The 22,885-nt window shown below is 47.2% G+C and overlaps 1 protein-coding gene across 2 annotated transcripts; it reads right to left on the reverse strand.

Annotated features, from left to right (window-relative positions):
* Nucleotides 1-666: 666 nt before the first annotated feature.
* On the reverse strand, nucleotides 667-10,943 carry NUDT7 (nudix hydrolase 7). Of its 2 annotated transcripts, none has more exons than XM_006744824.3 (4): nucleotides 10,812-10,943; nucleotides 8,543-8,696; nucleotides 6,213-6,371; nucleotides 667-1,329 (listed from the first exon to the last, which is right to left on the reverse strand). In XM_006744824.3, exons 1-4 carry the CDS (start codon nucleotides 10,907-10,909, stop codon nucleotides 961-963), a joined length of 780 nt encoding a protein of 259 aa, XP_006744887.1. In that variant the 5' UTR covers nucleotides 10,910-10,943; the 3' UTR covers nucleotides 667-960. The 2 variants fall into 2 exon arrangements, with proteins under 2 accessions (XP_006744887.1, XP_081662467.1); XM_081806341.1 differs by lacking the exon at nucleotides 667-1,329 and adding an exon at nucleotides 1,336-3,738.
* Between the last annotated feature and the right edge of the window lie 11,942 nt (nucleotides 10,944-22,885).

Here is a 22,885-nt window from a genome sequence, read left to right on the forward strand (position 1 = left end):
ATGGGCGTCTTGTGTATGTCACAGAATCCATGTGTTAAAGGTCAGATCATCCCAAATTCTAACTGCTGGCAACATTTCAAGTTTGGGTGAATATCCATCTAGCCATTTTCAAGTGTTATGGTATATTACTTAGGGTCATAGCTCTGCTCTAACAAAATGACCCCAAGTAACAGTGGCAGATAAATGACAGAATTCTATTCTTCTCTCACATAATAGGCCCAAGTGAACAGCACTGGGTGGCAGGTTGCTGTACTCCAAAGAGGCATTTAGAGATCCAAACTCCTACCCCCTTTGGGTTCTGCCATCCCCCCAGGAATTATCCTCATTTGTATGGCCAAGGCTGGATTCCAGGTAAATCCATGTTGCAGCTCCTGGAAAGGGGAAAGAGAGTCCAAGGAAGCTGGCTTATCTCTTCAATTGGAGATGACCTGCAAGGTCAACTTTCACTCACATCCCATTGGCCCAAATTGAGTTCCAGAGCCACATTTAACTGCAAGGAATCCTGGGTAATGCCATTCCTTACTGGGGAGCTAGGAGCTTTGCTTCAACTCTACTGCCAGGGAGGAGAAGGTGGATAGATTCTGATGGCTGGCCAGAAGTTTCTAGTATAACAACAGACAGAAAGAGATATTACCTCTCACAGATAAAATAAATGCCACATGGTCATATATTCAACAAATATTTATTAAGTGCCTACTATGTGCCAGATACATGTGTACAAAAAAATATTAACATGCTGTGGGTGAAATTATGCAACACTATGAACACATTTTTCCACTTTTGAAAGACTTTTGCTCTCTCAGGTAATACAGGGCAAGTGGGAAAAAGGCAAGGTTTTTTACCTTCATATTGCAGGGAAAATAGTCGCACCTGTCAATTGCCAACAGCTTGCATTATTGTTGTTCTTATGGATAAGCAGACACAAAATCCTCTTAGCTATTTGGATGGTGGTCTCATAAATCATAACTTGTTTGTAGCATGCTTACTTAGTTTCAGGAAGATCTCTTCAGAGGATGAAATCAGATCATTGAGATTAAACTCCATTTCAAAGATGGGTTTTTTCCCCAAAATAATTAAGGCAAGGAACAGGGCAAATTTTGCAGTTATTCCCTTGATTTGGTAAGTGACACCATCTTCAGGGTTTGTGTACTCAAAGCAATGAATAATAACATGATGACCGTAACGTGCCAGGTAATTCTGGTGGTAGACATGTGGATGCAGGAAATATTCCAGAGGCACCAGGAACACACTCTTAACTTCATCGGGATTAGGCTGGGCCTGGAAGTTGTGGTCTATAAATCCTACAACTGGGGTTATCAATGTATCACTCTAAAAGCAGAAAACAAAATACACAAATTAAGAAAAGAGTCCAAAGCAGGCAATGATATAAGGTGGGTAGGGAAGGAGGAAGAATTTGCTCCAGACATGAACAGTCATGTCCCCTGTGAAATGGGGGTAGTCTCACCCCTACCTGAGCCAGTGTTTGTGAGATGACTCTGAAAATGTATCTTTTGTGAACATACTCGTATAATCTTTTGGAAGGGCAATCTGGCAATGTTATAAAAATGTGGTCCCTTTGACCTAGCAACTGCATTTGTATAAATATATCTGTATGATAAATTCCTACCAGTGAGAAAAGATACAAGACCAAAGCATTTTTTTTAAAGATTTATTTATCTGAGAGAGAGAGAGAGCGCACAAATAGGGGCAGCAACAGAGGGAGAGGGAGAAGCAGGCTGTCCTCTAAGCAGGGAACCAAATACGGGGCTTGATCCCAGAACGCTGGGATCATGACCTGAGCCAAAGGCAGTCGCTTAACCAACTGAGCCACCCAGGCGCCCCAAATGCAGGGTATTATTAAGTGAAAGACCTGCTGGGAATCTCCAGGGTGAGGCCTGGGGTTTAGTGTGGAGCTGCATAATAAGAGAAGAGCTGCATAAGCTTGAAGTGGAAAGTAAGAAGAATCTGGAATTCTTGGGGGACATTCCAAGAGAAAGTGGCTGGGAAAAGCCAGGGATATACCTTGAGGCTGCGACATGAGAGCAGGATAAACCGGTCTGTGGAAAATTCTCAGGGGAGTGACAGCTGAAGCATGTTGAAGAACAGTGATGACTCAGACCATTAACTGAATTAATGGTGAAAGTCAATATCTGGACCAGGAGTGGAAGACGGGAGCGTAGACTTTAGCTGTCCTTCCGGTGGGAAATCTGGGGTCCTAAGCGGCCCCAGGACAGAAGCAGTGTTCCACTAGCTGTGATCACCGCCTGGCCCTGAGGGAATGCTCAGCCTCTTTGGCCACAGGGTTCCCCAGGGGCCCTGGGTGTCTGGGAGATGGGGCACACTCAGATGCGAGTGATTTCTTAAGGAAGTGCTCTCAGGACAAAGCATGAGGTAGGGAGCAAGGCAGGCGAGGGCCCTGCAGGGCATCTGGGCGGGAAGTACACCACAGAGCTGGGCTGTCATGCCCCCCCCCAGCACAGTCACTGGTGAAGGGCTGGCTGGCCAAGTACATTCTCAGGCCCTCCAGGCTCCCTGTGAGCAGGGAAGGGTGGAAAGCTGCAGGTGTGAGCTTTCAGAAACACAGTAAGAGGAATATGAAAGGGTCTGGACAGACAGAGCCCACAGTGTTGGTTCAGCGTGCGGTTTGTGGTTGCTGTCACCATGAAGTAATCACAGCCCCTGGGGCCCTGGACTAGTACCCAGCACCCTCTCCCTGCTTCTTCACAACAGCCTGACCCTGAAGGAGTTTTCACAGTGGAAATCAGAGACCTGAAGCGACCTGCTCAAGGTCACGGCCGGGTGATACTTGGCAGAGACCAGGACTCACCGGCCTGCTGCCCACACTCTAGAGCACAGTGCTTAAGGGCTATGAAGACACACATGTCGCCATATCTCAAAGAGATGGCACATCAGCCTCGCGCAGGTGGACAGGTCTCAGCTGCAGCTCGAATTCAAGCTCTTCCTGAGGGCTGAGCTACAAGCACAAACTCATCCTCACTCTAAGGGCCAAACTGCTAGGCAGGGGTGTGGACAAGCAACTTAGTGTGGTCAGTACTGGCCCTCGGACTCGCGTATCAGAGTCTGAGGAAGTAATTGGTAGGAAAAAAAAAATCAAAGCCACAAGGGAGATAATAGTTTAGGACTGAACATTTCAGATGGGAAGTCAGGCACGTTCACCATGGTTCAAGCTTAGAGAAGTCAGCGAGACTCTGGAAATTTGTGGAGGAAGCAGCATGTCTGGACACACAGTTCCCAAAACACAGGTGTCTGTCTTGGAGGGAAAAAAGGATGGTGGGTGCATGGCAGACGTTGTAGGACCAAGGAAAGACTGCATTTCGGCCACTTGCTGAGTTGGAATCCTGTGGAGATTGGCTTCTGCTGTGGCCACAGGGACGAGGCCTGCTTCAGGGCCCCGGAAGGAGGCCACCTGCTCTTAGAAACATTCCCAGGAAAGGACACGCCACTGAAAGGCACCAACATGTTTACAGGAGTCGAAGCTTCGGAGGGGGTGAAGTGAAGGAGAGTGACTGGAAATGTGTGGGCCATGTGCAGAGAAGAAGGAGAAATGTCTCCTGAGGCCACTGCAAACAGCAGTACATACACGTATGGCAAAGCGACTCCTGGGGTGGGCCTGGAGGCCATCGCCTGCCCTGGAGGGTTAGCAGGAGGTGGGAAACAGCCAACAGCACCTCCTCTAGCTCTGACACCCAAAAACATCTCCAGGCATTGCCATGTTCCCTGGGGGACAAAATCAGTGCTCGTTAAAAACCACTGAATTAGATTCTGCTTGTAAGTGTTAAATCAGTGGCACTTTTGCACTACATTTAAAAGATGTGCAAGGTCTAAAAACAAAACCACCCTCGCTAGCAATTCCAAACACAGGACACCCGTTCTGGAAAGCCTTTGTTCATTCTAACTTCTTGATAAGGTGATCGGCATCATTTATCAAGAGGAGGTCGTTTTAGAAATCTCCGGCCTCAGGAGCGTCTGGCCCACCGACATCTCCTGAAGACCAGACATCCTCCTGTGGAGACTGTCGTATTCTCTTCACAGGCAGGACTCAGTAGCTCCCGGGTGCCTTGGAAATAGGAGTTACTCTCACTTTGGGAACTTTTTACCATTAGGGTTCAATTTGTCAATAGAGTTTTAAAATAAATCCCCCAACTAGGCTGGGGGATTTGCAGATGCCGAGCGGAAGGGGTTCCCATTAGAAAACACAGTTGCCTAGGAAGTAATTGATACATTTCTTGTCCTAATCCCGTGTTTTCCCCTCTCATTTAGGAAGCATTTACTTGAGAGGCCATTAGCTTCTTCCGAACTAAATCTCCCTTGAGTGGTGACCTTTCTGTTTTGAAAATGGGCCTGATTAAGATAGGTGTCTCAGCATCACTGATCATCACAACACTGTACCACCAAGACTGTAAGGCAAACAGAACATAAAGGATGGTCAGACCCACTGGTTTTCTAATTGTTAGGCATCAGTGGGACTCTCCTCTTGAAATAAAAATGTACCTGAAAGTCCAATGTATAAAACATACAGTTTACACCTACTTCCAATATGTGATTAGAGCACTTCCCTGTGGTATTCTTCCCCCAAGCCCATAACCCTAGCTTAACCGTGAGGAAAATATCAGGTAAATCCCAAATGGAGAGGCATTCTACAACATACCTGACCAGTGCACGGAAGAAGTGTCAAGGTCACGAGAATAAGGAAAGTCTGAGAAACTGTCACAGACCAGAGACTAAGGAGACATGACAAACAAACACAATACAGTATCCTAGATGAGATCCAGGACAGAAAGGAAGACATTAGTAGAAATATTAGTAAAAGGCAAATAAAGTGTGGAGTTTAGGTAACAGCAGGGTACTAACATTGGTTTCTTAGTTGTGAGTTGTGACAAGTAGACACCAGTGGCATAACGTGTTAACAATGGGAGGAACTGGGTGCGGCTACATGAGAACTCTCTGTAGTATCTTTGCAACTTTTCTGTAAATCTGTACCTATTCTTTTTTTTTTTTTAAGATTTTTATTTATTTGCGAGAGGGAGAATGAGAGACAGAGAGCACGAGAGGGAGGAGGGTCAGAGGGAGAAGCGGAGTCCCTGCCGAGCAGGGAGCCCGATGTGGGACTCGATCCCAGGACTCCAGGATCATGACCTGAGCCGAAGGCAGTCGCTTAACCAACTGAGCCACCCAGGCGCCCAATCTGTACCTATTCTAACATTGCAAGTTTATATTAAAATTTTTAAACCAATAAAATAATGCTGTTATCCGAGCATAAATTTACAACATTTACTCCGTCTGAAGTCAATTAATACAAGTTATAAGTTCACGTGAAATAAGATCTGGGTATTATATGAGTCCCAGAATTCATTTTGTTGCTTTCATGGTTTTTTTTTTTTTCTTCATGTATACAATCAAGGAAATCCTGATTCATACAGAAATGTAGTTACAGGGGCGCCTGGGTGGCTCAGTTGTTAAGCATCTGCCTTCGGCTCAGGTCATGATCCCGGGGCCCTGGGATCGAGCCCCGCATCGGGCTCCCTGCTCCGCGGGAAGCCTGCTTCTCCCTCTCCCACTCCCCCTGCTTGTGTTCCTCTCTTGCTGTCTCTCTCTCTGTCAAATAAATAAATAAAATCTTTAAAAAAAAAAAGAAAAAAAGAAAAAAAAGAAATGTAGTTACAAATAGTAATAGTTCTTAAACAGCTTGCCTAGTGATCTCAGGGTACTGCTCAATTAATGTGATATGGAGAAGCTTGATTCCAAGGTATGTATAAAAATTAGTGTATTTAGGACAAAGGTAATGCACTGGTGGCCTCCAAGAAGCTAAAATTTGGAACACAGCATGCTCAAGTGTGTGATATTTTTTCAAATGAATTCTCAAAAGAAATGTATACTGGCGAAAAATAAATGTAAATAGAATCTTAAAGAATTCTGAAGCATCTACAGGGTTCTACAGGATCCAGTTTGAAAACAATGATGGAGTTTGACCCTTTCATTTCTGGTTGGGCAAAGAGGGGCCCAGACAGGCAAGGGGGCTTGCCCAAGGCCAGTTAGCTCTCAAGGGGCAAAGCCCACATAAGAGCCAGTCTCTTGACTCTAGGGACAGCACTGTCAAGGGTCATGCTCGGCCACACGTGGAATGCTGACGACCATGGGTCCACTGGGTGGCCTTGACTGTGTAAGTAAGACAGTTCCACTCGAACACTTACGTCAAGCAGATATGGCACCAGGCAGCAGACAACCTCCACTTGGTGAGGATGCAGCCCTACTTCCTCCTGGGCTTCCCGGAGAGCTGTAGCCACATCATCCACATCTGCTGGTTCAGACTTGCCTCCAGGGAAGCAAACTTCTCCAGGTGACCTTCTTAGCTGGATATTGAAAGAACAGAACTGCGATGTGGGATTTCAGTTCTGGTACCATGCACTCATTCAACAAGTAGTTACTGAACTTCTATTTTGTGCCAGAGACTACTCCCACCCTGGTGGTAATAAGGGGGGGAGTAAGACCACCCCCCCAAAACGTTTTTACTTGAATCCCTTTAAAAAAATGACCTTTGAGAACTTCCTTCACTTGTAATTTTTCTCTACTTGCCCCTAAAAGATACCATACACACGAAACAAGATCTACGCTGATGGGGGAGAAAAGCCAAAAGGAAGTAGAATAAAAAGGGCCATGTTATCAATAGACCGCCTTGACTGAGTGCTTACCCTGCTCTGGGCATGCTGCTTCACAAGAAGTTTTTCCACTGAGCCCTCAGAACAGGTCCACATGCTGTTATTTTTTAAAAGCATTTTTTTTTTAATTGAGGTGAAATTTACATAGCCTAAAATGAACAATTTTATTTATTTATTTATTTTAGAGAGGGAGAGTGTGAGCAGGGCAGGAGGGGCAGAGAGAGAAGGAGAGAATATGAAGTAGATTCCATGCTGAGTGTGGAGCCTGACGTGGGGCTCAATCTCAGGACCCTGAGATCATGACCTGGGCTAACTTTGCTCTAGGTTCCAGAACTGGTAGGAGAGCCCATACTGAAGCAGGAGGGATTGAAGACAGGTGCCCCTTCCCCATTTACTGGGAGGAAACCCATGAACTCTACTTGTGTGACTCCAGGAAGGGGTGCAGCTCCAGGAATGCCTGGGAGGGAATTTCTTGCCCCCAGAGCCAGATAGGTATAGAATCAGATCTAATCAGATTTAAATACTCTTTTTTGTTGTTGTTTTTAACGTGATCTTTGCACACCAGAGTTTATGGTCTAAGATGATTCTCACATAATAATCAACAGGCAAAGCTACCTGGGTGAAATAGTAACCAGAGATCCATTTTGGTCTTGCCTCAACTGTCTACATTATTAATCATCTGACAGTCTGAAAAGTAATACTGAAGTGCTTCTCCTCTGCTTTTTGGCAGAGCTGAGAACAGACCCAGGCCCCCTGGTTTCCAGTTAGGTATCTCCTGTTGGAACCTGGATTTTCTTACCTCCTGTGTTTATGTGATTGTTGTCCGACCCAGACCCAGAAGAATCCACATGAGTCTAATCCCAAACCTACAAAACTTCAGCTGAGTCCTTGGCTTTCTTTTTCCCCGAGGGGATACTGTTCATTGATGTTCTGCTTTGAAAGCCATGCTTATGGCCCATTTTCATTTTTGTACTTGGGATAACTCTGAAGTTACTGCTTCCCCAACTTTTCCTCAGAAGCACCCTAATAGCAAAGGAGAATGACTGTATCCAGGCGTGTGCCCAGGGGAACTCCATTCCCAGCGCAACATTTCTTTAAAGTAGAATGGTTTCTCTGAAAACCTCAGGCAATGTCTAGTAACAGCAATAGTGGTGGCAGCTGAAACTGACCAGAAACCTTGCCAAGTGCTGGGGCCAGTTTAGGCGCTTTGCATTTGTTTCCCTGGGAAATCCTCGCAGTAGCCCTACAAAGCAAGCACCAGTACTTTGTCCTCATTTTGCAAGTAAAGAGACTGTAGCACAGAGAGGGTAAGTAACTAGGACAAAGTCACAGAGCTGGCAAAGAGAGAGCCTGCATTCAAACATCGGCAGCCAGCTTCAGGGCCCAGGCTGTTAATTTCTGTGCTCCAGAATTTTCGCAGTGTACCTGGGGTGGGGTGGGAGGCTTAAACATCCCTGCCAGGACAGGGATGTCTGGAGACATCTGTGGTTGTCACAAAGGGGTGTGTGTGTTTGTGTCCGTATTACTGGCACCTAGTGGGTAAAGCCCAGGGATGCTGCTAAACATCTCACGATGCACAGAATAGCTCCCACAGCAAAGAATTATCCAGCCCAAATGCCAATTGCGCCAAGGTTAAGAAACCCTGGTCTAAAAGTATTTCAAGTTACTTGCTAGCTAAATTACTTATTTTTCTAAAACTTTCCAAAAAATGCCATGTTATCCTGCGGCTTCTTGGACCCCTGAACATCACAATCTTGAAAGTCCGTTTGAGAATCCATAGCCTCAAAATGTGTGCAACTGACAAATTTTTGTGGGGTTTTCAAATGTCCTGGAACTTGAATGGCAGGAGCCCTTTTGTCACCTACCTTCTCTGACCGGAGGGTGAACAACAGGTGGAGTTTTCCTTCTTTTGCCAACAATGGTAAAAGGACAGAATATTTGTTAGACGACAAGTGAGAATATTTGGTCCCAACATCATGCTTTTTTAAGCGGGCCTTAGCATCATCTATCAAACTGTTTCTAAAATGGAAACAAACCAAACATTTTAGTAACCAGAGTCATGATAAAAAGCTCCTCGTCCTGCCTATGTTTCCGTTTCATTGTGTGTCTTGGAGCTTACCATTTCTGACTCTCATTGTATTTTTCAATAACAGAGCAGAAACGATAACACCCAAATCACATGACTGTTGGCAAGATAAAATGAGCAAAAAACTACTAAGAATACAGTTTAGTACACAAGTTCACTTTGAAACTTAAAATAGAAATTATGGTAAAATATTCTTTCAACGACACAACAGTTAAATGTTGAATTCTTAATTATATTCAAGTAAGACAGGTTTGGTAAACAAGTCATTGTAAGGTTAGACAACTCTCAGCTTAAGGACTTTCTCTTAACCTGGCCCTTATGTTATCAAACCCTTATGTTTTCAGTTGCCTTACAACAGTGGTTCCCAAACTTTAGTGGCAACAGATTTACCCAGAGGGCTGGGCCCACCCCACAACTGCGACTCAGTAAGTTTGGGGTGGGGCCTGGAAGTTAGTATCAAACTCCCAAGCAATGGTGATGCTGATGCTGTGGACCAGGGGAACCCACTTTGAGGACCATTACTGATAATGTGCAAGTATTTGGATATATAATAAGTACATTGGGTGCCCTGAATTCATGACTGTGAATGTTTTGGTCCTTTTGACTGGCATTATTTTGTTGCTGGTTCATGTAGTAGTTTAAATAGTGTCCCCCAAAATTCATGTTACCCAGAAGGCTCAGAATGTGACTTTATTTGGAAATAGTATCTTTGCAGATGTAGTTATGGATCTTGAGATGAAATCATCCTGGGCTCTAAATCCAATGACTGGTGTCCTTGTAAAAGGAGAGGACATAGGCACACACACATACACACAGAGGGAAGAAGGCAATGTGAAGACACAGGAAGAGACTGGAGTGATGTTGCCACAAGCTTAGGAACATCAACATCCATCAGAAGCTGCAACAGGCAGGAAATTTCAGACATCCAGTCTTCAGAACTATGGGAGAATAAATTTCTGTTGTTTTAAGCCACCACGTTTGTGGTACTTTGTTATGGCAGCCCTAGAAACTAACGGTGTGGTTTTAATTTTTCTCGGGGAAAGGCAATCTTGCATCCTGGCCAAAATGAGATATTTAAGTCAGGCAGAACTGGTTTTAAAGGGTTTAGGAGTGACCTCTCCAAGTCTGTGACACGCTTGAAGAGATCTGTGAGCATGTAATGACACTGTTCACATACTGTGACTGGAATCCGCCAGTGCCCCATTAATGGTAAGGACTGTCATAAATGTCTCCAGCATGAGACGGGCAGTGGCTTGCGGGAGGTGTTTGCTACTTTGGGCCTCTTTCTACGTGGCGGGTTGCTCACTAAAAGTGACTGGGTGACAGCAGTGGATTTCAAAAACGACCAAACACCTGAAAAGCATGCTGGCACTGGAGGGGACTCCGGAGTGCATCCCATGCACACAGGCCCGTGTCCAGAAAACTGGCCCGCCCGAGTTCGCATTGGGCTGAGTGAGTGTGACTTTTGAGAGGCCCCCAAAACTGACCAGAGGGACCGGCAGTAGCAAAAGTCTGCAGAAACGTGTCTGTCCACATTTGGGGCTGGTCCGTGAAAACACCACAGTAGCGGCCACCCTGTTCTGAGCATGCGCTCATCCTACGCACTTTCCACACTTTTCTTTTTCTAGCCTCGTAACAGCCCAGCGAGGTGAGGACGTGATCCCGTCCAGGCTCAGGAAGGTTAGGTAACTGAGAGACCCGAGCCTTGAACCCGGAGCTGCCTGGCATGGGCTGCTGGTTTCTGGGGGTCAAACTCCAGAGAAGCCCTGCGCTGAAGGGGGAAGGCAGCTGGGCAGGGGGAAACGCTCTGCCCGTGGGGAAGGGGCGCGAACCTTTGAGGCTGGGTGTGAGCCCACGGGGCCAAAGCTCGGCCCAGGCGGGCCGGAGGAGGTGCAAAGGCCCCGGGGCCCCCGGGGCGGCCAAGTAGGCTAAGCGCACGGAGCGCAGGCTCTGCAGGTAGGCAGGCGGGCTCGGCAAGAACGGCCCCGGCACCGCGCTCAAGGCCGGGCCAGGCCCTGCTCGGAGCGCCAAGGGCGGGGGAGGCTTACCTGACCGGCTCCGGGGACGCACAGGGTCCTGACATCCTGCAGGGGAAAGTTTGTTTCCGCACGGAGACGGCCTCAGAAGTGCTCGGCTGGGTGGACATGCGCAGAGCAGCCGCGGCCTGGGGCTGGGGGAGAGGCGGGGCCTAGGAGGCGGGAGATGAGGCGGGGCCTAGGGCCTTAAGGAAGGATCGGGGCGGGGCGAGACGTGGGGGCGGGGTGGAGGGCGGGGCTTAGGGCCGGGCCGTTTGGGGTTGCCTAACGCGGTTTCTGCTCAGTTCCTTAATCTTCCCCAGGAAGGAGAAGCAAATGAGGAATCCCGAGGTTCATCGTTGTAAAAAAGGGAAGGGGGAAAAAACGTACAAATGCATTGCTGCTGATTTGAGAGGATTCTGACACCCGCATTCACTGTTGCTAGGAGGTTAAGTTGGTTCAACTCTTCTGACCAGCAGTCTACGCGTGTTTCCTGAGCACCTACTGTGCGCTGGCAGGATGCAGATCCCACAGCGAGCCAAAAGACCCGTGGAGCCTACAGACAAGTGGGAGAGAGAGAGAGACATGGATCAAAGAATTGCGTAGATAAAGCAGAGACCTTTAATCCTTAAGAGTATATGAGGGAGGGGCGCCTGGGTGGCTCAGCTGTTAGGCATTTGCCTTCGGCTCGGGTCATGGTTCTGGGGTCCTGGTATTGAGCCCCGCATCGGGCTCCCTGCTCAGCGGGGGGCCTTCTTCTCCCGCTCCGCCTGCTCGTGTTCCCTCTCTCGCTGTCTCTCTATCAAATAAATAAATAAAATCTTTAAAAAAAAAAGTATATGAGGTAGAAACGTGGGTGAAGCACGTCAGAGAAGGCTTACCAGAGACAGTGGAAATGGGGCGGGCCTCCAAAGCATCTGTGCTCCAGGTATGGTCCTCGGACCAGTGCATGAGCATCACCTGGGTGCTGTTAAAAATGTACATTCTGGAGGGGCGCCTGGGTGGCTCAGTCGGTTAAGCGGCTGCCTTCGGCTCAGGTCATGATCCCAAGGTCCTGGGATCGAGCCCCGCATCGGGCTCCCCGCTCAGCGGGAAGCCTGCTTCTCCCTCTCCCACTCCCCCTACTTGTGTTCCCTCTCTCCTGTCTCTCTCTCTCTCTGTCAGATAAATAAATAAAATCTTTTTTAAAAAAATGTACATTCTGGGTTCCACCCCAGAGCTGCTGGATCAGAAACTGGGGTAAACCCCAGCAATCTGTGCTGTAAGAGGTGTGTGATAATCGGAGAGCTACTGTAAGGTATGTGTGGAAAGCAAATAAGGGAAAGAGGCAGGGGAGAGGGTCCCAGAAAGAAGAATAAGTTTGTGCAAAGACCCCAGAAGTGGCTGGAAAAGAGTGAGTGGGAGGAAGCCTGGTTTGAGCTGACACTTGTAAGACACCAGACTTCAAAGACTTAAAGCCAGGCTGACTTCTCCATCAGGCAGAGGCACAGGAGGTACAATGGCTGGGGCCCACAGTAACTTTGGGCGCTCACAAAAATGTTTCAACTTATATTCTTTTAAAATCAGAAGAAGAGGGGTGCCTGCATGGCTCAGTCGGTTAAGCATCTGCCTTCGGCTCAGGTCATGATGCCGGGGTCTTGGGTTGTGCCCCTCGTTGGGCTCCCTGCTCCGCGGGGAGTCTGCTTCTCCCTCTCCCTCTGCCCTTACCCGCCCCCCACCAGTTCATGCTCTCTCTCTCTCCCAAGTAAATAAATAATCTTTAAAATCAGGAGAATAAAATGAATATAATGATAAGCAACATGAAATAATGAATGCAGCCTGGGTTACATCCTTCCTTATACCAGTGCAGTCATAAAATATAATTATTTTGTTATCATTTTACGGAGGAAGGGGTCCACGAAAACAATATTGCCTAGAGCCCCATGAAAGTCACAGGGTGGCCCTCGGTCATGAGACAGTTGAGCCACAGTTCCCAAGACCTTTAAAACCACTCAGCTCAGATATTCACCTAGCCAGTACTTGCCAAGGCTGGAAGAACCCAAACTAAAAGCTTGATGACATCCAAATAATAATGCTAATGGCGCATTCACCCACATTAGCGAACTTAATTTGAGCAACCGCATGATGTTATTTCCACAGGGCCATTACCCTCCTCACTTTCCAGATTGGGAAATAAAAACATGTGTACACATGGCTAGGGTTCAAGATTAGCTGGTTCTGACCTCTGTGTTCCTTTCTTTTGACACCACTTCTCAGAGGCAACTGACCTATGAATTATGCGGATCTGATTGTGAATGAGGAGACAAATTACACCCCTCATCCAATATCACTGTGTAGCAGCTGTGTGCTAGCCATGTCTAAGATGGGGCCCCTTGACCTCTAAGGCTTCCTGCTCTATTGGGGGGTCTACACCAATCAACAGGACTCTCAGCTCTCGTAATTCAGTGTGTTCTCAGCTCTGGATGAGAAGGGATGGGAGAGGGGTTCAGGATTAAGTTGAGGGCTGAAAATCATTGCCTGAGGCTTTTATTTGCTCTTCTTTTAGACATCCTTTGATTGAATCTTCATTTTGAAGGTGAGCAAGCTGAGGCTCAGAATGGTTGAGTGCCTTGCTCATGGTCATACAGAAGGTAAATGGTGGAGCCAGGTTCTGATCCCATCCACCGAGCTGCAGGTGGCACTCCAGTGGGATCCGAGAGATAGGTGGGATTTCAAGAGGCCAAGGTGGGAAGTTGACATTCTGGGCAGAGGGAAGAGCAGAAGCCAAGCTTGGGTGAAGAGTCTTGTTCAGAGGGGGAGGCAGTATAGTGGAGCTGGAACGAGAAGGGACGTTTTGCAGAGTAGAGCTCTGGGAAGAGGTAAAAAGGCTTTGGAAGCCAAAGCAAGATGGAAGTTGAACTTCTTCCCGAAGGGAGAGGAATAACAGGTCAGGGGTTCCCAGAAAATTTCCGTGGAAGCAGGGTGGGAATGGATTGAAAGTGGGGCAAGGCCAAGAGGTGATCAGAGGGCTCTTCCAAAAGTCGGGGCCCAAGGAGCAGAAAAGGAAGCTTTAAATCTTCGGAAAAATTCACACACTCCCCAAATCAGAAAGTCAAGAGTGTGGCAGGGGTTTGGGTTACTTTAATGTATAACATGGCTTCCCGAGATGCTTTGCTGTGTACCAAGGCTAAACGCACAGCGTCTTCTTTCAAGATCAGAAAAACTGCTGTAAAAATACTTAGTTTTTATGGCTTTTGTAAGGCTGGAAGCCACAGCACAGGGAACATCACAAGGTGAAATGCATCATAATCAGATTATATATGTATGGGTGTGTGTATATCTCTGCAGCTGCGAAACAACAGAGGCTTCAAGGTTAACCGGCAATGTCTTTTAGGGGAAATGACTGGTCTCTGTAGTTTTTGCATGCAGATTTGTTGGCAGTGACATAATTCTGGAAAATGTGTCAAAGAGAAGCAAAGCTATGACAAGGGCCAGGCCAGCCTGCGAAGCTCACACCTCCCTCGTGCAGTTCCGTCAGAGAAGCACATCCCAGAGGCCAGGGGGACCCTTATCTGCAGTCCACCTACCTGGAAACTTTATTTGAGCAGCACCTCACGGCCAGCCGGGGTGGTACAGAGATAAGAAAATACCAATCAGCCTTCAGGAGCAAAAGATATCTGGGGAAAAGACCTACAACAAACAATTAGCTTTAATGCCAGGTAAGTGCTTTAATCCAGGAAAAGGGCTAAATGCTCTGGGGAGTGAGGAGCCCCAGCGAACAATGAATTCTGGCCTGGACGTAGGCAGTGGGGTCTAGGTAGGCTGTGGAGAGCGGGTAAGATCCCAGGGAACATCTAGCACTGAGCATTATTTTCCTAGGCAATCTGAGTTTCCTCTAGTCCTTCAGTTTGCGGGAGGGTCTCCAAATTCTTGGAGGGAAGTCTTAGGGGAAGACTTTCAGAGTAAGTCTCACATGCACAACCAAGCATACTGGCTACATTTGCCAAGGAGACGCTTCCCTCCTCCCCCCTGCCAGCTCACAGCCCCAGCCTCCATCAACTCTCTCCCACCCCCAAATCAGACCGAGTTACGGAGCCACAGCCTTCCCCCCTTTTAAGGAGAGGGAGTTGAGAGAGTGCTTTGAGGACTAGGTTTAAAGAGGAATTTCTCTAGGGCTCAGTGGTCCTCAGCCTCAAAATCACCTGGGGCCAAGGATACTGCATGGACACCTCAGTGCCCCAAATCCCACCCACAGGTACTTATCTCAGGGTAAAACCCACCTAAGAACATGCATTTCTGAGCAAGCTTCTAGGTGGTTCTGCTGTAAAGGTTGAGGACACTGGGTTAAGGTTTCCAAAAGGAGATGTTTGATGTTGAGAAGATAAAGCCACCTCCTTCTAGCACTTGCTAATGTGGCAGGCTCAGAAGGAAGGACAGATGGTGGCCACCATGCCAGAAGCTATAATTCCTGGTACCACTGGAACAATCTTCCTTTCTGGTCTTGGGAGTTGACAGTTTGGGCAGATCCATCTCAGGAGAGGCTCCAGGGAAACTGAGTGGATCATTGTATAGAAAATAGGCTGGGGTGGACAGATTTCTACATGATGCGGTCCTTGCCTTTTTTTTTTTTTTTAAGACCTGTTGGAAAGGAAAGAGTTTATGAGTTTGGGTCAGTACATTCTCTGGTCAAGTGTCCATTCTTGGCTAGGCATGGAGTTGGGTGTTAGAGATATAGAGACACATAGCAGTTGGTTTTCTCTCTTGAGGGTTTGGTATCGAATATGGCGGTGAGTAGTTTTAGTCTGCACAAGAATCTCCTGGGGCTGATTAAACATGTAGGTTCTGGGTGGCTCAGTCGGTTTAGCATCTGCCTTCTGCTCAGGTCATGATCCCAGGGTTCTGGGATCGAGTTCTGCATCGGGCTCCTTGCTCGGCAGGGAGCCTGTTTCTCCCTCTGCCTGCAGCTCCCTCTGTGCTCTCTCTCTCTCAAATAAATAAGTGAAATCTTAAAAAAAAAAAAATGTAGGTTCTTGGGCTGTGGCCTCAGGGATACTGACTCAGGTGGGGCCCGAGCATCCACATTTGTGTCCCAGCCTTTGGGTAATTGTGATTTTAGTGTATGCTTTGAAGTGGGAGAAATGAAACTTGAATCTGAAAATAATAAAATAAAATAAAATAAAATAAAATAGTAAAATAGTGGAAATCAGCCTGGCCCAGGAAGTCTGGATAGGCACTTGAGCCACAAAGTCAGTTACCTGAGATAGCCCTTGATTTCTAGCAGCAGGTGTGGGCTAGGAATTAAAGTTTAAGTAGGGATTACAGGGAAATGCTTTTAGTACTACCCTCAATTACAAAAACATAAATTGCTGAGGATTTATTTCCCGACACTGCAAATGTGATTTTTCAAAGTAATTCATGGTGTTTTCATCCACATTTAATTTTCATTGTGTAACAAGAAAACAGATACATGCTTTCATATTAAAAATGGCTTAAAATCTCTGCGTTTCGGTGAGCCAGGCTGGCAAAAAACACGAAAACTGTTGGGCGTGCATCGTTCATCTATTTTGTATCATTGTTGGTTCTCATTTCTGTGCCCTTTAGAAATGAGATAAAGATTAGTTATGTTTGATTCCTTTACTGTCATGTAATCTTTCTGTAATGGAACCCTCAAGTAGGTTTAATTACCAGTAACAACTGTGCTGGGAAATCTGTAATCTGAATGAAGGCTCAGTCTAGGATGCACGTAATGGTGTGACTGTGCTGCACGAGGAGAAGCAGTCTGGTCCCAGTTAGCTTGGGAAGTAGTTGTGAAATTGGCTTAAGATTTTTCCAGTGCATGCGGGAAGCTCAGTGTCTGCAGAAGAACCACAGACTCTGCCCCGTATGGAATTCACCTTGGCCTTTGCTACCTAGAACTCACAACTCAACCCTGGTTGACGTCTCTTGCAGTAATTACAAGTGGGTGGGGGAGGCAGAAACTCAGATCCCTCACCAAATCCAGACTCCACCACTCACCCATCTTGATGCCTATCCAACCTCGGCAGAAAGCACGCTATCTGCGCTCTGCTTGCAGGAACGATACTCAGGCATGCAGCATCTGCTGGTGTAACTGGTATAATAAACACTGCTGGGTGGGCAGAGAGACAGACAGACAAGCCCTTGGAGAAGATGCTGCCAATTTGCTGCTCGCCTCCGGTCTTATGTTTGTCCCGTGGCTGGCTGTCTTAAAATGGCCACATAATAGTGTCATCGGGGACGGAGGGTGCTGGTCATTGCTGAGGTCTTCAGTGGAAGCCAGAAAAGGATACAGGCTATTTTGGAGCAATTTCAAGGATCTGGTAGTAGAGGGTTATGCTTCCAGCAGCGCTGTCCAGTAGAACTTTCTGCAATGAGGGAGATAATCCCTGTGTTCTCTAATGCAGTGGCCACCAACCAAATGTGCACTTGAGTCCTTGGTGTGCCTGAAGAACTAAATATTTTAAATTGTATTTACTTTCAGGTAATCTAAATAGCCACATGTGTCTAGTGGCCACCATATTAGCACAGTCTGAGGGTTGTAGTTTCTGAGTTTCCAACCGTCCTGCGACCTTCTTGGAAATACCAGCTCAAGTACCGAACTTATAGTTCAACACATGCTTTGGGGAAAATTCTTAGAAGTTTATTCCTAGGGTATATTTGGGGGCTGGAGCCCAGAAGCAGGCATCCTTATTAATTCTTTTCTTCTACAACAACAACAAACGTGAGCTCACATTCCTGCCAGCAGACACCCCACTCCTGTCCTCGCTCCTATCACATCAGTGAGGATTTGCATCAGGCCTCTAGATTTACACAAAACAAAAAGCTGTTAGCGTTGAAAGTGCTTAATTGTTGATGCCTACTCCATGGTGTGAGCTGTGTTGTCATGCGTTGAACACGGTGAAACCTTCATGGGGGATCCTGATCTGCTGCTCCAAATAGTACCTAAAACACCGCCATTCCTTTCCCCTTAACCCACTTTATGTCTCTCCGAAGCACTCATCACTGGATGATACCATACATGTTAATTTTCCGTCATTCCCTGCCTCTCCCCACTGAAGCCGCAGCTCCAGGAGACAGGAAGCAATACATCTTTCCCCCACCACTGTCACTGTAGCACCCAGATTTCAATACATATTTTTTGGCTAAATGTGGAAATGAAGAAAACATTTCAACTGGGCTTTGAAGGATGGGAGGATTTTTTTTTAAAGGTTTTTATTTATTTATTTGAGAGAGAGAGCAAGAGTGGGGAGGGGGCAGAGGCAGAGGGAGAAGCCGACTGTCTGTGGAGCAGAGAGGCTGACGTGGGGCTCGATCCCAGGACCCCGAGAGACCACGACCCGAGCTGAAGGCAGACATTGAACTGACTGAGCCACCCAGGCGCCCCAGGACAGGAGGGTTCTGATGGGCTTCGGTGAAGGAGACAGTCACTCTAGAAGGAAGGAGAAGCACAGAGAATAAAGCACTTGGAGGGTTGTGGGGAAGCTGGCTTTGCCTCGAAGACAGGGTGGGAAGCCAGGAGTGGGAGAGAGACAGGGAGAGAGAGAGAGACAGAGAGGGAAGGAGGGAGAGGGGGTGAGAGAGAGAGAGAGGAGGGCCTCCTTGTTGCATAGGAGCAACCCCTAAGAGGGGTGAGATGTGGGGGTCACCCTTCTGTCTCCTGAGAGTGCTGGGTTCTCTCCTGGAGAAGAGGCGGTGTGGACAATGGGCCACTCCCCTCTTCTTGCATTCTGGCTAGGTTAGCAGCACACAATATAGCCAGTGAGATATATATATATATATATATATATATATACACATGATGTATGCATGCAATTTACTTTTATAAAGTGTTTCAAGACTGTGCATTCATAATGGACTTGCTTCACTTTATCTACACGGAAGCAAAATGCATAGCACAAAACATGCACAACCAGAGGTTCCCAAAGCATGCCATCCTTATAAACAAGTCTCAGTGGGACCCTCATGGAGGAGCTGAGTCATCTTTCTGGGAAAAGGCATCTGCTGTTGGACCGTATTTCCTTTCTGCATTGTCATTCAGAATACAGATGTGCTCTAGAGGCAGGGATAAAAAGCAGAACATGTTTCTTTTCATGCTGTTTGTCTTTCTTCAGAGTTAAAAGTCACATTCTGTTCCCCCAGTAGGTGCTGGATGGCTAAGTAGGCTAATTTGTATAGCCTCATGGGCAATGAGATGTGTATAGTTTCCCCAACATGGGTCTAACTCTGACCTTGTGTCGAGAGCAACATGTATGTCAGTTTAGTAGAGGTAGAAATGTATTCCCGATAGCACCCTCCTGCACCGTGGCAGCCCCGGGATTGCTCATTTTCCTTTCCCGAACGCCGTGACAATGTTTTATATGCTTTCTATATCAGAAATCGTCATCAGTGACAGCCACTTATGCTTGAGGGCCCATGTGTGAGGCATAGTAGGAAAGCGTGTTCCTTGCTTTACATGGATGGGCTTAATTAATCCTTATAACCACCCTCCAAGGTAGAGACTTCTCTTTCCTTTTGCAGAGGAGCATCCTGAGACAGAGCAGATAAGCAGGTGAGTCCCATAGAGCAGGCACAGATGGAGCTAAGATTTGCATAAAAGCCATTTAACTCCAATAACAATATCCACATATGACATTTTGCTCCTTATTGAGCCTGGTTTTTTTATCCTTTTTCTGTATTTTTTTTTAAAGATTTTATTTATTTATTTACAGAGAGAGACACAGCGAGAGAGGGAACACAAGCAGGGGGAGTGGGAGAGGGAAAAGCAGGCTGAGCAGGGAGGGAGTCTGATGCGGGGCTCGATCCCAGGACCCCGGGACCATGACCCGAGCCGAAGGCAGACGCTTAACGACTGAGCCACCCAGGCGCGCCCCTCCTTTTTCTGTATTTTTGTGTCTATTTGACTGCTACTTAGTATATACACATGTATGTATAAATACATAATATACATGCCCTCGGATGTCTTTTATTTGTAATGTGTACCTTGCCCATTAGAAAATGGTTTAAGGTCTTTGCCTGATACTAAAACCAAGGAAGACTGGAGACATGGATTGTGTAAGTGGCAAAGAGGAGGAAATTGTACCAGAAGCGGAAGGCATGGTGGCAAGGTGGTCATTGCATTCAAGTGGATCTGTGAGCTTCCAGGTAGCCAAGGAAAGAAAACAAGAAGCCACCTCTCTTTTTTTGTCCCATATCTACATCCTGTTAAGTGTTTTAAAATTACGTTTTCTTTGTATGACCACAGACAACAGGCTCTTCCCACTGCTGGCAAGGACCAATGCCCCCCTGTTTAACAAAATGCAGGGCTGAGAAGGGTCCAGTATAATCAAGCAGGACATGGTCTCCGCAGTCTCCCTACTCTTGGAGCTAACTCTCTATCAGAACCAGCCATGTGAAGACGCTGTCCATATCTCAGTGGTACATCAGGGTTAGAAGACACACCCTGGACTAGACAGCCAGGGAGAAAGGGCCAGAAACCAAGGGATACAGAGTTGAGACCAAAACGCAGCTCTGGGCTGGTAGCCTCTCCCAGGGTTGAATGAATTATTGGCAGGTCCGAATACCTGCCCACACAGGCTTCCACAACTCCTCTCATCACTTCCCCTCTCTGCTGCCACCACCTCTACCTTCTACCACCTGGTCAGATACTGACAAAGGAAAAGGAAACCCAAGGGGGGGTACTGGCCCGCTCTGGACCACTGTGGCCTCCCAGACGATAATACTGTCACTGTTTGACTCGAGACTCCGCACTCCATGAGGCTACGAGAGGTGTCTGCCTGGCTCACTTCAGCACCCCCACAAAGACCCTCGGGGACCAAATGTCAGTCTGGCCCCTCAGAGCCCTCTTTTCTATGAAGCATCAACCTTGCTCCACCCCCCATCCTGTTTTGGGTTGCCTTAGCCCAATCTAACAAGAATCCTACTAAGTCAGCTTAGTGGAGATCACCCCACCCTTGACACCTAGTCAAGTTCCTCATCTCCCCCTTCCAGGTATAAGTCCATGACCTTATAAGACCTTGACCTTGACCTCCACCGTTGAGGTGTAAGACATTTGGCAAGAATCCTGGTAAGTCAGTTCAGCAAGAATGCTGTTACCCTTGATGTCCCCTCCTAGTAATTTTCCATACTGACCCTCCACACTCTGCTCCTTGGACATGAGTCCCTAGTTTCAGAGTTGTACTCAGCGTTGAGCCTGATCTCTCTCCCCTGTGGAATTAGTGATGACACCCATTGAGATCCTGAATAAAGTCTTCCTGACCTTAGTAACAAATGTCAGAATGTTTTTTCAAGATTTATTTATTATTATTATTTTGGGGAGAGAGAGAGCGCGCGTGCACAAACAGGAAGGGCAGGAAGAGGGAGCGAGAATCTCAAGCAGACTCCGTGCCAAAGGCAGAGCCCAACGCGGGCTCCATCTCAGGAAAATTGTCAGAATGTTTTGTTTAACAATCCCCAGACCAGAGCAGAATGTGTGACCCATGACTGAGTGACACGTAACGTAGTGAGTGTTTTGATTTGAGGAGCTTTTCTCCTTTCTAGCTGTGGGACCCTAGGCAGATCCCTCAACCTCTCTGAATTGCAATTTCCTCTGGAAAATGGCAGTAATCATTAGATCTGCCCCCAGAGCATTGTGAGGAGGGAGTGAAGCAATGCACTGAGTCCATTCAGCGCCGGGTCTGGGGTCTGGCACTCTGCAGGCAGGGCAAGGCTCAGGGAGGTGAGCACAGCCAGATCTGCAGGGCATTTCGGCCAGATGAAGGAGTTGGGAATCCAAGCCTCCGTTTCAGACTAAGCATTCCAAACAGTCCCCCGAAGATGCTCTCCTTAAACTGCCTCTTAGCTGCCATCTTTTTGAAAACTGTGTTTAGGTGGCCGTTGCAGCCAGGAGGCTTGGTGTTTGTGATTACTTGTCTCACTAATAGCTGTTGGTTCCTCCTGGAACTCTGTTTACCTAATCTGGTCAGGCTGGTACACAGACAACTGGGCTTTGATATGATAAATGATCCGTGAAAGCGCAGGGAGTAGGCATACAACACTCATTTTCCATTCTATCCAGGAATAAAGGAAAAGGTTACCAGCTGTGAAAAACCACCACATTAGAAGCAGATTTCTGACCGTCAGCCTGCCGGGGATCATCTCGGCAGCGTGACCTGTGGAAGTGGTAATAACATGTACCAGCCTTTCTCTTAGGACACACAAACACTTTCTAAATATTTCCCTCCGCTCAGCGAGGCAGAGATGCTGGGATATTAGTCTTCTGCAACTAAAAAGTCATCTTAAAAGAAACACTTTAATTATCTTCCTCACGCTGCACATTTGAGAAGCTTCTCAAGCCGGTGTTTCGGGATGGACATGTTACCTGATCACGTTACCTGAACACCTAAAAGCTTGGTGCTTGCATGCGTGTTTCTACACTGGCCTACCTGTTAAATTCTGGAGCCGTGCGGCTCTGGTTTCCCTCAGATGTGTTAGAACAAAAGGGCTCTAACCCATGCATCTTTCAGAACCAGCCATACCTTGGTGAGTCCTGAAGGTCCAGAGAAATAATGGTGACTGACTCCTTGTTTAGGTCCTTCTTACATTCAGGTTTGAGGTGTGTATCTTACTGATGGCTGCTGGGCACAGTGTTTCCTTTTCCTGTATCAGACTTCTTTCTAGAACACAGACCAGGGCGATTGCCAGTGACTAATGAGAGCCAAGCCTCTGCACCAGGGGGTGTGGCAAGGGCCCCTGCTAGGAGCCCTGAGAAAAGTAGGTTTTAATCCTGGTTTTTGAAAGTCACTATCAACGCATGACTTTTAGGAGAGTCATTTATCCTCTGTGGCACTTCCCTTTCCCTTCTTCGAAAACGCCTGCCTTCTGAGAGTGTTGAGAATGACCGAATGACAGAACACAAGTAGGAGCAGTTTGAAAACCGTAAAGGGTTATACATATCTGGGGAAGGATTTTTCACATGTTATTTGGGACCGAGGCCTAAGATCAGGGGTTCTGACCTCTTTTCTATGCTGACGCAGAGATAAACATGGCCCCAACATCTGTGTCTGCTCCCCCAGAACCAGAGGGGTGAGTGCATGGTGCACATACTCTCGTTCTCGCTCCATATTCACCCATCA

This window comes from Leptonychotes weddellii, chromosome 16 (genome assembly GCF_054177405.1).
Source record: "Leptonychotes weddellii isolate Sample4059 chromosome 16, ASM5417740v2, whole genome shotgun sequence".
NCBI classification, from domain to species: domain Eukaryota; kingdom Metazoa; phylum Chordata; class Mammalia; order Carnivora; family Phocidae; genus Leptonychotes; species Leptonychotes weddellii.